The sequence below is a fragment of the Hyperolius riggenbachi genome, chromosome 11, assembly GCF_040937935.1.
Source record: "Hyperolius riggenbachi isolate aHypRig1 chromosome 11, aHypRig1.pri, whole genome shotgun sequence".
NCBI classification, from domain to species: Eukaryota; Metazoa; Chordata; class Amphibia; order Anura; family Hyperoliidae; genus Hyperolius; species Hyperolius riggenbachi.
The window spans coordinates 61,991,283-62,006,955 of record NC_090656.1 but is presented as its reverse complement, the minus strand read 5'-3'; the positions used below and the strand labels follow the sequence as shown (position 1 = coordinate 62,006,955).

Sequence of the window (15,673 nt, the reverse complement as noted above, 5' to 3'; positions counted from 1 at the left end):
TTTGGCTGCACTGAAAACACTGGCCATTGGCAACATCAAGCACTCCAGCTGCCTGAACTACATGTACCAGCCTCCCCTGTATCCTGCACCCTATTTTATAGGCTCGGAGGGCAAGCTGGTGCCTGTAGTTAAAGCAGAGCTGCAATTCTGGCAGCATTTCCGATTTATTTAGCTAAAAAACAAACAACAATGAGGAAGTTTTGACTCTAGTTGTGCGTGAATAACAAGTTCCAATCTGCTTTGTATCCTGAAATGTACAATCTGTCACCGTTGCTGCACCGGAGCTTCTGTATGAGGCAATGCAGAAATGCCCTTTTCAATTTCACACATGTTACACCCACTGAGTAATCAGCTGTGGAAAATCAGGGTAATATTCATTTATTTTTTAATTTACACTTTCGCAGGAAGCAGCCAATCAATGACATACATGGTTTAGACCTGATCAAGCCTAGTCCTATGTTTGCATGCCAAAGAGTTGCTTTTTTTTATTAGCATGGAAGCACTTTGGCCCCTTTTCAATTTCTCCTGAGTTTTATCCCAGGTGATATGTTCACATCTAATCAATAAAATTCCTGTAAACAAGAAAATATGCAGAATAATTTGATAGTACTTTTTTATGTACTTTTCAACTGAAAACGTACCAAAAACTTTGTTTTATAGCAAGAAGTTTTAACTTCTTGCTTTTACTGATGGCTAACACAGTACAATACCCCACTGCTACTACTTTGTTTTATAGAGAAGATAAAAGTTATCTCCTAGGAGAAAACTTAGGAGGAGAATTTTTTGATTACATAAGTAAAAATATTGCTATGGCTATTGCATAATTAAAGGGGTAAAGCATGCATCAAGCTGTAAAATCTGTATTTAATATTCCCAAATTCCATTAAAAAAGGCTACCCTAAAAAATGGACTTGCAAAGGCACTCTTTGTAGTCAGTGGGGCTACATAGCCCCCCCCCCCCCCCTGAAAAAAAAGAATTAAAAAACAAAACTGAGATTTACTGAGGGTAGCTGTACAATTTAATATCATAGCAGACAGTATTAGCAATTCATCTCCTCTCCTTCAAAGCCTTGAATATGGGAAGGGGCTCAATTCCTTAGCAGTTAGTTATTTTTAAGAGGGACTAACCTCTCAGTAATCACCTAATAATTTCCTGTAGTAGCGTCGCTATACAGGGACCGACTCTGCTGGAATTATCTGCAGTCTGAGATAAATATCACCCACACACCCCTGGGCTGACTAAGCTGAACTTTGTGGTTCCACAAACGCTAAAGAGATGGTAGAAGTCTAATCTGAATTTCTGAAACCTGAGAGATCTACTTGGGCAGTGCAGATTCTGCAAGAGCTAGAGGAAGGTAGGACAGAATTGGCAGTCCAATCTGGTAGAATCTCCCCTGGATCTGGGAGTCAACCATGAGGGAGGTATTAAAGAGGGGACAGATACTGGGGTTTGGGAAAAGGGGGTGGTATCTGTAGCTACCTGGAAGACACTCCGTAGTCATCTTAGAGACCCCTGGCAGTGCTGAAGCCCCTCCGCTTTCTTTTGCAGTTTGGGAGCTTAGGATGCTGTCTATGCTGAAGCATTTGGGGTGTTTTGGGGTGACTTCCTCCTCCTCACTCTGGGCTTCTGCTGGTCTCTTGCTGCTGGGGCAGTATTCTTTGAAATGCCTTTCTGATCCTAGATCTTGCATGCTGTTCTTCTCCTCACCAGGGGGGCAATTTTGGAAGCTCCTGTATCTCCCAGTGTCATCCTGAGCTGGAGATAAAGCTCCCTTGTCAGATAAGGCAGAGGAAACTGGACATCCAGAGGTCTGTGGACTGTTCATTAAAGTGACAGAAGCCATGTCTGGGGAGCTGTAATCTTTTGTCAGCTCTCCAAAGCCCCCATCCTCCTCTGAAGAAGAGAAGACCTCTCCAGCATAGCCCAAGATATGGTCACTTTCCTCCATATGAGATCCCTGCAGTAATCCATTCATAACTGACCTCTTGCAGATAGGTTGTCCATCTTGCCCATCCTCAGTTGTTTCCACACATTCCATCTTACATCTCTTGCTCTCCTGGGAAATAAGAGGTTTGGGCTTCCTTTTCCTGCGTCTGAAGTTGCCATTCTCAAACATGTCCAGGCATTTGGGGTCTAGGGTCCAGTAGCTGCCCTTGCCAGGTCTGCCCTTCTCCCTGGGCACTTTGATGAAGCAGTCATTGAGGGAGAGGTTGTGCCTAATAGAGTTCTGCCAGCCTTGCTTGTTGTCATGGTAGAAGGGAAAACGGTCCATGATGAATTGATAGATGCCATTGAGGGTGACCTTGTGGTCTGGGGATTCCTTGATAGCCATGGCAATCAAAGCAATGTAACTGTAAGGTGGCTTCTGAGGTGGATCTTGTCTAGGAAGGATGCTGGAAGAAGCAAACCCCAAAGTGGGCATCAGAGACCTTTCTGCCCCATAGACATACACCAGAGGTGGTCTTGTTGGCACTTCACCCCCAAGCTGAGTAAGGTGGCTGTTGTATAGACGGCTCATGTTCAAAACAGCTGGAAATATTTTTTTCTGTCCCGAAGAAGCTGGACCAAAAACTTTTTCCCCAAAGATTTGTCCAGAAAAAGTCTGTCCTGTTGCCGAGAAGTAGAGCAAAAGCTTCTGTCTTCAGCAGAGCCTGGTCAGAGCTGCAGCCTGAACCCCACCACTGAATTCCACACAGCTTGTGTCCCTTCCTCATAGCTTCAAAATGTTAAATAATTGTTGTAAGTTTGCTATTTTATGTTGACTTAGCGCTGGAAAATAAATTGTCTATGATAAACAGTCGTCCAATTCTCAGCCCACCCACATTAATTAAAATTTCATTGCAAAAACGAGAAAGGGGAAAAAAAAACGAGTGAGAGAGAAGAGTTTGCAAGCCCCTCCACGTGTCTCCTTTCTACCAGCCAATGGCTTTCTGGGTGCTTGCTCCATTTGTTTATGAAATTAGTCTGTTGATAAGCTTGCCCACCCAAGTTGAATCAAGCTGTGTTTATTTGGAAAATTTTCTGGGCACCCAATACGTAAACTCAGTGATCTGCTGTTTGAAATCTCACGTCCACCATTCACACAGAATCCGGCAGTGTGCAATAACCCAAACCAGCTCCTTCCCTGCATCGAGAAAGAAGGCTAAAAATACTCTAAACTTCACTTATCTTTATTCAGTGTTTCCCTCACACTCCGCTACGAGACACAAGCTGGAAATCAGGATTACAGCTACTTAGCCACAGACTGTCTAGGATACAGGATTTCCCTGGTTTGGGATTTTCTGAAGTTGTTATGGTTTAATAATACATCAGCACAAATGAGTGCAGTATATCTCTTAAAGAGAATCTGTATTGTTAAAATCGCACAAAAGTAAACATACCAGTGCGTTAGGGGACATCTCCCACTACCCTCTGTCACAATTTCGCCGCTCCCCGCCGCATTAAAAGTAGTTAAAAACAGTTTTAAAAAGTTTGTTTATAAACAAACAAAATGGCCACCAAAACAGGAAGTAGATTGATGTACAGTATGTCCACACATAGAAAATACATCCATACACAAGCAGGCTGTATACAGCTTTCCTTTTGAATCTCAAAAGATCATTTGTGTGTTTACCTTCTGTCCCCTGCTTCTCTCATGCACGGAAGAGTAACAGGCTTCCTGCAGACAGCTCTGCCTGTGCCTGTGTTTGTAATTCCTTAGTATGTGTCAGCCAGCTACTTTCACAGCCTAACAGAGGAGGATTTTTATCCAGCTCTCTTCTATCACTGATAAGATAGCAGAGACGCTGCTGGCTTATGTAAATACACACACACTGGAGTGTGCATAGAGGGCCTGGAGACTGTGCATAAACAGACCAGGAAGAGTTGGCAGCCTTCCAGACACAGGCCGACAAGTCTGACAGGGGAAAGATACATTGATTTATTACAGAGACAGTTATAGTAGAAAGTGCTGCTGTAAGGCAGAGCACATTAGAACAGCTTTAGGAACTTGTAGGATGGTAGAAAAAACGTTGTAATTTTTGGTACAGAGTCTCTTTAAGGTTGTCATATACTTAAGGATTTTTCCCATCAATGTCCAGCAGATTTGATCACTCTGGTTGAATCTGCTAGAAATCGAGGTCACAAATGACTGATCGATCGATTTCAGACAGAAATCGGTGTGCTGGTGAAAAGGTGAGTGTAAGCTCCACTGCCAAAACTTTGGACATGTGGAAGGGGGAACAGGAGCATATATATGGGGTGAATCAGGAAAAAAAGGAGTCTTTACAGTAAAAAAAAAAAAAAATGCAGCCATAGGCGCCTATCATAAAAGCCATGATTTGTGGCTAAAAAGGTGAATTTTGGAACCCCCAAAAATTGCAGACCCACAGGCATGCAGATCTGCAAATTGCGCATGCCTTAGTGGCCTAAATTTTATCGAGTGTCAAAATTTAGCTTCTTTGCCACTAATTGCAGCCAAAATTTACTTTTTTTGCTGCAAATTGCGGCTCTGCGGCAGAGAGGGTTAAGGATTAGGCAAGGGGGTCTTAGGGTTAGGCACCACCAGGGGGTGTTAGGGTTGGGCACCACCAGGGGGGGTTTTAGGGTTAGGCACCACCAGGGGGGCGGGGTTAGGGTTAGGCATCGGTAGAGGGAGGGTTTTGTGTGAGAGTAGCTTTAGGTTTAGCCATTCCGGTAGTAAAATATTGTAAACATTACCGATATTTTACTATCAGAATCCAACAGTAGAATATAGCTAATTGTAGCGCTGTTCTACTAGCGGCAATCCCCTATGCCCTTTTTTCGAGACGCCTTATTTCATGTATGCAGATGGGGGACACTTTGGGAGGCAGTGAGTGGCTCCAAAGATACTCAATAGATTTCATACAGTGTGTGCAGGGATTCAATCTCTCTCAGTTCAGATTTGATCGGAGGAAGATCTAGCTGATGGTTGAATCTTGTGGCCATCTACTAGTGTAGGGCCACTGTTAGGCTGTGAGCACACCTGTTTAAATCATGTGTGTTTTATCACAGAGCGATATATTTAAAAAAAACAAAGCATGGAAAAATGCAAACACACTCACAAAGGCATATAAAATGCCTTCCAAGAACGCAGAACACAGAGAAAAATGCAGGAACGCACATGGCAGGAAACTCATGGTTTGTTGCTATGCTTGGAAGTCTTTTGTGAACTTTTTTTTTTTACAAATATTATCTGCAGATTCTTTGATCTTTCCTTTTTCAAAGACTTTTACCTTGTGTGTACACAGCTTTAGGCCTCTTTTCCACAGACAGTTGAACTGTGTGCTCAGCAAGCAGTTACCAGGCGTCAGTGAGCAGTTACCAGGCAGCAGTGAGCAGTTACCAGACCGCAGCAAGCAGTTGTGAGAGTTTAGGAGGCATTTCACTGCTTATCAACAGTCCGTGGAAAAGAGGCCTTAGTATTCAAAATCTGCTGGCCCTCATAACAATGCCAGAGGGGGATCCAAGCCAAATGTCCCAACTAAATTACGGAGTTGACTCAAAGTTGGGTTTTAATTCCTAATAGGTAGAAATCACATTATACACAGATCTGGGTGTCAGTGAGCTGTGGAGTGTCTGACACAGAGCGATACAATAGTACTATAAGAATACAGTGAAATAATAATGCATTGGAGTAGTTCTGTGCCTGCAACTTAATGAAGCAACAGCAGTAGTGTGCACACAGCTCTGGGTGTCAGTGGGCTGTGGAGTGTCACACACAAAAAAAACACAGGAGACTGATGTGCTAGCCCTCAAAAGTACTGTTTGGGGTGCTTTCACAGCTAGTGAGGAACAAGGACACAGGCCTAGCTAATGCTTTCCCTACCTATCTTGCAGCAAGTCTGACCCTACTCTCACTAACAACAGCCAGCAGAGAATGAATCCAATATGGCCACTGCTACTGCTTTTTGATAGGGGGTCCAGGAGGGAGTGCTAGCTAATTGGCTGCCATGTGTCTGCTGATTGTGAGGTAAGGGGTAAAAGTCTAGCTCAATGATAGGGGGCAAATCGAACGCGCCAAATGTTTGCAGTTTGCCGCGAATGCGAACAGCGGATGTTTGCAGAATACTCGTCGGCAAACTGTTTGAGCCATCGCTACTGCCCACTGTGAATCCAGCCTTAGACTGAGCAACTTTGATTCAGTGGTTTTGAAAAAAAAAATCTTGAGAATCCCCTATGAAGAGATGGACTAGTCCAAAACCTGCCAAATCTCTACATCTCACTGTAAGCAACAGAAACATAGGAAAAATGTAATTTACAGTGCATTTTATTCTGGGAGAATTCTAAATTTGTTATCTGTGTATTTAAAATTGTATGTCATAGTGGAACTTTTTAACTGTCAATTTGTAGATCATCAGTTCCTGATTAGGATTAAACCCCTCTCCTCCATGCAAATTTCCAGCTCTGAGGCAAATTCTAATCCCTGTAAACCCCGGAATTTGCCTATTCATTGAATATTTCGATTGTCGCTATTCTCCAGCTCAGGCCAATGAAGGTCCATCGTGCAGCCAGCAATGGGGCAGCATTGGGGTGATTTGTCGAGTGCAGAAAGAGGCCAGAGATGCTTACAGACCAGAAGGCATCACCCACACACAGCTCTCGTTGTCTGCATACAAACTGCTGTTTAAGAGAAAACACATGTAAACAATAAGCAACCAGGGAGGTCTTCTTCATCGGCAAGATATTGGGGATGCGTTATAATTGCGTTATTGATCAGGGATGATTTGCGACTGATTTTGCATGCTTACAGTATAAGTGCGCTTAGACTGTACATTTCAGTATTACAACCTTGGTCACCTTTGAAGCTGGAGAGGCGCGTTTTACGTTTCTATACGGGGACCTCCATGACAGTTCCGAGGATCGCTTCGAGGTTCTGTCCCGTTACAGCCGGGTGACTGAGCGGGCATTTGGCGTCCAGCGATCGGGGAGGTTTATTATTTGTGAACGCAGGCTGTAGCTCTATAATATGTACTTTCCTGTTTATAGCACAGCCAGGGATTATAACAACTTTACAAGTGCGCACAGCTGGACGCTGCTTACATTATCCATGTGTGATGATTTTTGTATAAACCTTCAGTGTTCCTTCCGCAGCGAACATTGTAATCAAGGTACCGGTCGTCTCCAACGCAGATGGGGGCCGCCGGGTCCGGTCCGCCTGTGTACAGCATACATGCTACATATACAGTATACTTCATGTAAATATACCTCCCAATTCAGCAATATGGAAAGTCTGGCACTGGCCAAGAGCCCTGTTAGCAGGCCTGAAAGTCATGTGTTGACTGACGGCAAAGGACAATAGCCTCGATTCACTGAGCATTTTTACTGATCACGTTTCCAAATTACAATTTACTAAACCTATTACCGCACTGAAAATTAAAATTACCAACTAGTGAAGTAAATACCTTAAAGAGACTCTGTAACAAAATTATTAGCCTTATTTCTTCTATCCTATAAGTTCCTATGCCTGTTCTAATGTGGTCTGTATTTCTGCAGCCTTTCCTAGTTGCACTGTCTCTGTAATAAATCTTATCTTCTTTCCTCTGTCGGCTCTGTCGGGCTGAGGCTGGAATGTGTGGAATGTGCAGCACTGCTTGTCATTGGCAGAAGCTTTACAAGCTCTCCAAGCTCTGCATGAGTCACACAGTAACTTGTTCTCAGCCTATCACACTCTGGTTAGAAGCCATGTCTTGTTTGTAAACACTGCCTAAAACTGACAATTACAAGCCAGGTTTGCAGCAGGGAGTGGCCAAAACAGCACATAGGGGCCCAGGAGAACATAATAGAGAATGGTATGCTTTTTATTGTAAGAATTTTAGTGTACAGATTCTCTTTAAAGTGAATGGGAACTGCATTTAAAAGCATGAGACAGATACTTACCCAAGGGGAGGGAAGGCTCTGGGTCCTATAGAGCCTTCCGGCTCCTCTCTTGGTCCCCTCGTTCCAGTGCTGGCTCGCCCGGTAGCAGTATTTGACTAAATTAGTCAAATACTGCTTTATCCGGCCGAAGGAAGCTTCAGAAGTCTTCAGGATGTGGGGACTTAACATCCCCCCCCCCCCAAAAAAAAATGGCTTTCAATTAACATTAGGCCTAGGTTCCAGACAGCGGTCGTGCAGCCGACAATGGCTATCATTCATAAAGAGGCTGTCGGTAAGGGGAATCAGTGCGGGAAAACACCGCTGGCGGTATTTTAGACTTCTGGGTGGGCATTCACAGAAAAGTATCCATGTGCGGTAGCACTGCGGAGATTCCCCGAACTAGGCTGGCGATAGGCAGGCGGTAGGCAGGTGGAGACACGGAAGCTGCAGAGTTGATACATTTCTCCGTGTTCCGCTCTGCTGCAGCTGCCTGGGAGGTCTGTGTGTCTCCATTCACTTGCATTGGTATCGCCACATCAGAGGGAGCGGGACTTCCCGACCTGACACCGCTTGCGGTGTTCTTCATGAATGAACATTTTGCTACATTTGTTCCGATAATCACCGCACAAGGCGGTGATTTATCACTCTGCTCGTTAGTGTCATTTTTTCATGCGGAAAGAGCCTTTATGAATGCTGACTTTGCCGAGTGGTCGGTAAAGTCAGCTGTTTTTAGCATTTCCGCATGCGGAAATGCTTTATGAATGATAGCCATTGTGTCCAAAGTCCAACCGCACAAATGGGACATGACAGTTTTCAGCCAAGACATCTCCAAAAAATTATGCAGCAATTGTGTTTTGCGTTAAATATAGGTGGTATCAGTGGCCTGTGGCATCCTGGCCTGGCGGTGGGAGCTGCACAGGCAGCAGAAGCAGGGCAATGCAGCAGCAGCAGGTGTAATGTGTGCCAGGAGCATGCCGGACGTGGCACGTTGCAATTGGCACTTAGCATGTGTCACGTGGCACTTGGCACGTGTCACGTGGCACTTGGCACGTGACGTGACACGTGGCAAGTGACACTTGGCAAGTGCCACGTAACACGTGGCAAGTGCCACGTAACACGGGGCAAGTGACACGTGGCAAGTGACACTTGGCAAGAGCCACGTGGCAAGTGACACCTGACACGTGGCAAGTGCCACGTACCAAGTGCCACCTGACACGTGCCAAGTGCCACGTGACACGTGCCAAGTGCCGAGTGACAGTCAGACAGCAGAGGAGAAGACACTAGTGCACACTAACTGTCAGACTCGTACTGCTCACAGCAAAGCAGTTCTGTAGAAAGCTAACACAGTAGTACTACTACTCTAACAACTACTAGCACTGACTGCAGTACTACAGTACTAACTACACAATAACACAGTAACCCCATCCCCTAATCCCTAACCTAACCTATACCTAAGGCTAATAGCTGGCCAGCAGGCAGCAGCTGGCCTGGTCTGTGCACAGCACACACACAGACAAATAGCAGCTGCCTGCAGCACACATACTGACTGTCACACAAATGACATCAAGCTAATTAATGATTTAACAATTTTGTAGTGATAGTGAAGGGGTTAATCACAGCTTTCGGTTTATCACTGCTAGGCCAGTAGCACTGGAGCACACACTCTGACTGTCATACAATGACATCAATCAAGCTAATTAACGATTTAACAATAGTGTAGTGATAGTAGTGAAGGGGTTAATCACTGAACAGCTTTAGGTTTATAACTGTGTACAGCCCTTGCTAGGCCACCAGCACTGGGGTACGTCTCTCAGTGAGCATTCAGCAAGCTAAGACGATATGTCTCATCATGGCAGCCCTCCTTATTATACAGGGGGGCTGGCCAGTGTTTCTTTCTGTGATTGCGTGCCAGGGTTTAGGCTGGGAGCCCTCTGATTGGCTCAATGAGGTCAGGTGGGGCTGGCCAGGGTTCCCCTCTGTGATTGGTTGCTAGGGCTTCTGCTGGGAGCCCTCTGATTGGCTCCAGGACATCATCTCCTTAGTTACAGTATTTCAGATCCAGATATCCGCAATATCCGCGGATATCCGCGTTATGCGCCCAAATATCCGCAGATAGCTATCCGGATTTTTAATCCGGAATCCGAATCGGATAGCGTAAAAGAGTTCGGATATCCCTACACCATCAATGAACCAATTTTTTCTTATCTATCACAACCGACAAGAAAATCCAAATTTTGGTTTGACAAAATCTGTCTGTTTTTATAATAGTTCATAATCAATTGTGCCCATCAACGGAGATTATTTACAACTAATCCGATCTAAATTTGTGATAGCTCAAATTATTTTTCGCTAGAAATTGGACTGTTAGTGGCCACTTTTACCGAGCAGGGCTTAGTGAATTGAAGCATGTTTGTTCCATAAATTACCAAACTTCTACCTCATGCGGAAATTTTGGGGAAAAAAAGTGTAAAATACAGAATGTGGTATTTTACCAACTTACCGACTAAAATAATTTAACCGAACGGTCCTTAGTGAATTGAGGCTGAATAAAAGTTTGGTTTTCCTTTCTTGTAACATAAAAAAATTGGAAGTATCACTTCCATGTGTGCACAATGCATCTCCTTTAAGGGCCTATTTAAATCACCTTACAGCCAGGGATGCTCGGGTAGTGCTTTTTATTACCCGCCCGGATCCGGGTACCCAGATATCCGGATCTGGGTATCCGGATCCGACCTAGCGAGTACCCGACCTATTCGGGTATCCGGATAGAAAACCCGGAAGTGCCCTTTAAATAGCTTCAAAATGGTTTTTAGGGTAAATGATGCATGTAGCATCATGTTTTTTCAAAGGAAAATACTAATTAATTATTTGGTGGACATAAAATGAAAAAAAAAAAGCTGTCAATTAACATCAGGACTAGGTTCCAGACAGCGGTCGTGCAGCCCACATTGTGTCCAAAGTCCAATCGCACAACTAGGACATGACAGTTTTCAGCCCAGACACCTCCAAAAAAATGACACCGCAATTGTGTTTTGGGTTGAATGGTAGTCTCGGTCCTTCATCCCATCATTAACATCATACCCCCCCCTCCTCAAAACCCAGAACATCCTCCTCAAACTCCTTGTGGCTAACAGCCCTGAGTTCAATCGCGGCACCTGGAGCGAAAAGCTCGCTGACTGAGGGTAGGCTGCCCGCTGGGATCGACACTGACACGGCAGACCTTCTGAGGGTGGCTGTAATGTTGCTCCCTGTCCTCTTGCCCTTGCTGCCCCTCCCCCAGCTGCCTGTGCCAGCAGACATAGTACAACTTATACGTGATGATGTCACCAGATGATGTGGGGACTCTTACTTTAATAACATCGGGGTTGGACTTTACATCAAATCAGCACAGAGTGACAGACCGCAGAGTAGAGGACAGACAGTGCACACTGTGTTATGGTGGTGGCCTGGCGGGTACACGCGGTGAGTTCCTGCACTCGATTTCCCGCTCGATTCCCGTCGACTCGATTATTTCCGACATGTCCGATTTGCGTTTCGATGCATCGTTAGGTCGATTTGGCATACTTTACATGCGAATCGACGTAACGATCCATCGAAACGCAAATCGGTCATGTCGGAAATAATCGAGTCGACGGGAATCGAGCAGAAAATCGAGTGCGGGAACGCACCGTGTGTACCCGCCAGGCCGCCGCCATAACAACTAACTGCAGTACTAACTACAATACAATAACACAGTAATCCTCCTATTCCATATACTGTCCTGCTGGCCTGCACAGACACAGACACAGACAGGACCTAACTGAGTGAATGAAAGCAAACAATTAAAAGCTAGCTAAAAAAAACAATAGAACAATAGTGTAGTGAAGGTGTTTAGCACTCAAAGCTTTAGGTTTATCACTGTATACAGCACTTGCTAAACAGCACTGGAGCAAGTCTGTTAGTGAGCAGCCAGCCAGCCAGCCACACAAACAAGGACGATCTGTCTCATAATGTCAGCTCTCCTTGCTATACAGGGGGGCTGGCCAGGGTTCCCTTCTGTGATTGGGTGCAAGGATTTAGGCTGGGAGGCCTCTGATTGGCTCAATGAGGTCAGGTGGGGCTGGCCAGGGTTCCCCTCTGTGATTGGTTGCTAGGGCTTCTGCTGGGAGCCCTCTGATTGCATACCTCCCAACATTTTAAAATAAGAAACCGGGACACTGGTCACACCCCTGGCCACACCCCTAACCACACCCCCTAACCACACCCCTAACACGCCTACCATCGTTTTTTTGATGATTTTTTTTAATTAAATATTTATACCCTTATATTTTTTTTAATAAGTATACCCTCATACACCCTGCCCGTGGGTGGGGAGGAGGGTAAGGGTGCCTGTGGGTGGGGAGGAGAGTGCCACTTTTAGGTTGGGGGGGCTTGCCTGGGCAGATAATGGAGGCGGAAAAACTGATCGAGGCTCCAGCCGCGGTAATGAGGCATGCGGGAGCTTCACTGCTTCCTCCCTCCCTCTCTCTGAATACCCCCCTATGTATGTCTGTGTGCCCCCCTCCCCTTCCTGTAGGCAGAGTGAGCGCAGCGGAGCGGGCAGTCGGGTCCTCTTACCGCTGATGCACGCGTACACTGTCTCTGGCATCCGACCTCCATGTGCGGGTTCGGGCCGAACAGGCCGAACATGGCCGCGATGTTCGGGTGTTCGACCCGAACTCCGAACATAATGGAAGTCAATGGGGACCCGAACTTTTGTGGTTTGTAAAGCCTCCTTACATGCTACATACCCCAAATTTACAGGGTATGTGCACCTTGGGAGTGGGTACAAGAAGAAAAAAAAATTTAGCAAAAAGAGCTTATAGTTTTTGAGAAAATCGATTTTAAAGTTTCAAAGGGAAAACTGTCTTTTAAATGCGGGAAATGTCTGTTTTCTTTGCACAGGTAACATGCTTTTTGTCGGCATGCAGTCATAAATGTAATACATATAAGAGGTTCCAGGAAAAGGGACCGGTAATGCTAACCCAGCAGCAGCACACGTGATGGAACAGGAGGAGGGTGGCGCAGGAGGAGAAGGCCACGCTTTGAGACACAACAACCCAGGCCTTGCATGAGGACAAGAAGCGTGCGGATAGCATGCTTTGTACCACCATGCAGTCATAAATGTAATAAAGATAAGTGGTTCAATAAACAGGGACCACGCGGCAACGCTAACCCAGCAGCAGCACACGTGATGGAACAGGAGGAGGCGCAGGAGGAGAAGGCCACGCTTTGTGAGACACAACAACCCAGGCCTTGCATGAGGACAAAAAGCGTGCGGATAGCATGCTTTGTACCGCCATGTAGTCATAAATGTAATAAAGATAAGAGGTTCCATAAACAGGGACCGGCAACGGTAACCCAGCAGCAGCAGCAGCAGCAGCACACGTGATGGAACAGGAGGAGGCGCAGGAGGAGAAGGCCACGCTTTGTGAGACACAACAACCCAGGCCTTGCATGAGGACAAAAAGCGTGCGGATAGCATGCTTTGTACCGCCATGTAGTCATAAATGTAATAAAGATAAGAGGTTCCATAAACAGGGACCGGCAACGGTAACCCAGCAGCAGCAGCAGCAGCAGCACACGTGATGGAACAGGAGGAGGCGCAGGAGGAGAAGGCCACGCTTTGTGAGACACAACAACCCAGGCCTTGCATGAGGACAAAAAGCGTGCGGATAGCATGCTTTGTACCGCCATGTAGTCATAAATGTAATAAAGATAAGAGGTTCCATAAACAGGGACCGGCAACGGTAACCCAGCAGCAGCAGCAGCAGCAGCACACGTGATGGAACAGGAGGAGGCGCAGGAGGAGAAGGCCACGCTTTGTGAGACACAACAACCCAGGCCTTGCATGAGGACAAAAAGCGTGCGGATATAGCAGCAATGCTTTTTGCCGCCATGCAGTCATAAATGTAATACAGATGAGAGGTTCAATAAACAGGGACCGGAAACGCTAAACCATCCCAGATGTTCATCGGTCATGTTACTTGGTTGGGGTCCAGGAGTGTTGCGTAGTCGTTTCCAATCCAGGATTGATTCATTTTAATTTGAGTCAGACGGTCTGCATTTTCTGTGGAGAGGCGGATACGCCGATCTGTGATGATGCCTCCGGCAGCACTGAAACAGCGTTCCGACATAACGCTGGCTGCCGGGCAAGCCAGCACCTCTATTGCGTACATTGCCAGTTCGTGCCAGGTGTCTAGCTTCATGCCCGGTTTCAGGTCCAGCGGTGCCAGCCACAAATCCGTCTGTTCCTTTATTCCCCTCCAAATTTCCTCCCCTGTGTGCTGCTTATCCCCAAGGCAGATCAGCTTCAGCAACGCTTGCTGACGCATGCCAACAGCTGTGCTGCACTGCTTCCACGATCCTACTGCTGCTGGTGCTGGGTTAGCATTTCCGGATGAGGTACAGCTTTGAGATGCGTTGGAGGAGAAGGAGTCAGAGAGGTAGGTGCTGCTGTTGTTATCCAGCTGTTTGCGGCGTGGGCAACACCCGCGCCGTAGCAGGTGAGGAATCGCTGCCAGGCTCCACAAGGTTCACCCAGTGCGCGGTAAGGGAGATGTATCGACCCTGGCCGAACGCACTCGTCCAGGTGTCAGTGGTGAGGTGAACCTTGCAGGCAACGGCATTCTTCAAGCTTCGGGTTATTTAGCTGACCACGTGCTCATGCAACTCAGGCACTGCAGAGCGCGCAAAGTGGTAGCGAGTGGGAACCACGTAACGTGGGATGGCCACTGACATCATGCCCTTGAAGCTGTTTGTCTCCACCACTCGATATGGCAGCATTTCGCAGGCCAGAAGCTTGGCTATGCTGGCTGGCTGTTACTGCCACGGCCCGGGGGTCATTTGCTGGCAATTTCCTCTTGTGCTCAAACATCTCAGAGACAGACAACTCAACCGTAGCGCTGCACACCGAAGGGCTGTTGGTTGTTGTGTTTGATGAACACTGGGAGACCTCAAGAGCACTAGTCCGGAAAGTGACAGTGTCAGCATCGTCTGATGTTTGTGAATGTTGTGAACCACGCAATGGCTGGGCTACTGCTGCTGCTGAGGCGGGTCTGGTGGTGAGTCTGGTGAACCCAAGGGAGGCAGTGTTGCTGGTGGTACCCTGTCCTGCCGCGTTTGCCCACAGAGTGGGATGTTTGGATAGAATGTGGCGGCTCATGCTGGTGGTGGAGAGGTTGTTAATACTTTTCCCCCTGCTCAGGCGGGTCTTGCACACCTTGCAAATCGCCATGGTAACATCCTCAGTGCAGTCTTCAAAGAAAGCCCAGACTTTAACTGGCTGAGGACTCGGACCTCGTGCGTGATGTGCTGGTGCTGCTTAACCCACTGCTGGACGCTTGAGAGGTCATCCAAGTAATTATCTGGTCCTGTTCTTTTGGATCTGTGAGGGTTGTTGTCCTGGACAACATGGGCAGTATTGAGTGGGTTTTCTTGGGTGCTCCCCTGTGGCCTGTACGTGAACCGTCAGGGGAAACACCTCTTCCCTTGCCCCTCCCTCTTTCACCGGATTTCTTCCTCATTTCACTTATCCTTAAAGTACACGCTGACTGGCAGCAGTACAGTGGCAGTACAGAAATGCTATACAGTGGTGGGTGAGCGGTGTACCACTATTGTCAGCAGTGACACAGAGCACAATGCTATACAGTGGCGGGTGAGCGGTGTACTACTGTTCCCAGCAGACACAGAGTGGAAGTAAACACAATGCTATATAGTGTGGCTGAGCCGTGTACACAGAGTGGCATTAAACACAATGCTATATAGTCTGCTATATAGTCACCCCGAACAGGGTGA

At 46.7% G+C, this 15,673-nt stretch overlaps 1 protein-coding gene across 1 annotated transcript; it reads right to left on the bottom strand.

Moving 5' to 3' along the window:
• Nucleotides 1-1,316: 1,316 nt before the first annotated feature.
• On the bottom strand, nucleotides 1,317-2,671 carry FOXL1 (forkhead box L1). Its single transcript, XM_068260222.1, has one exon. It carries the CDS (start codon nucleotides 2,517-2,519, stop codon nucleotides 1,317-1,319), a length of 1,203 nt encoding a protein of 400 aa, XP_068116323.1. The 5' UTR covers nucleotides 2,520-2,671.
• Nucleotides 2,672-15,673: the final 13,002 nt, after the last annotated feature.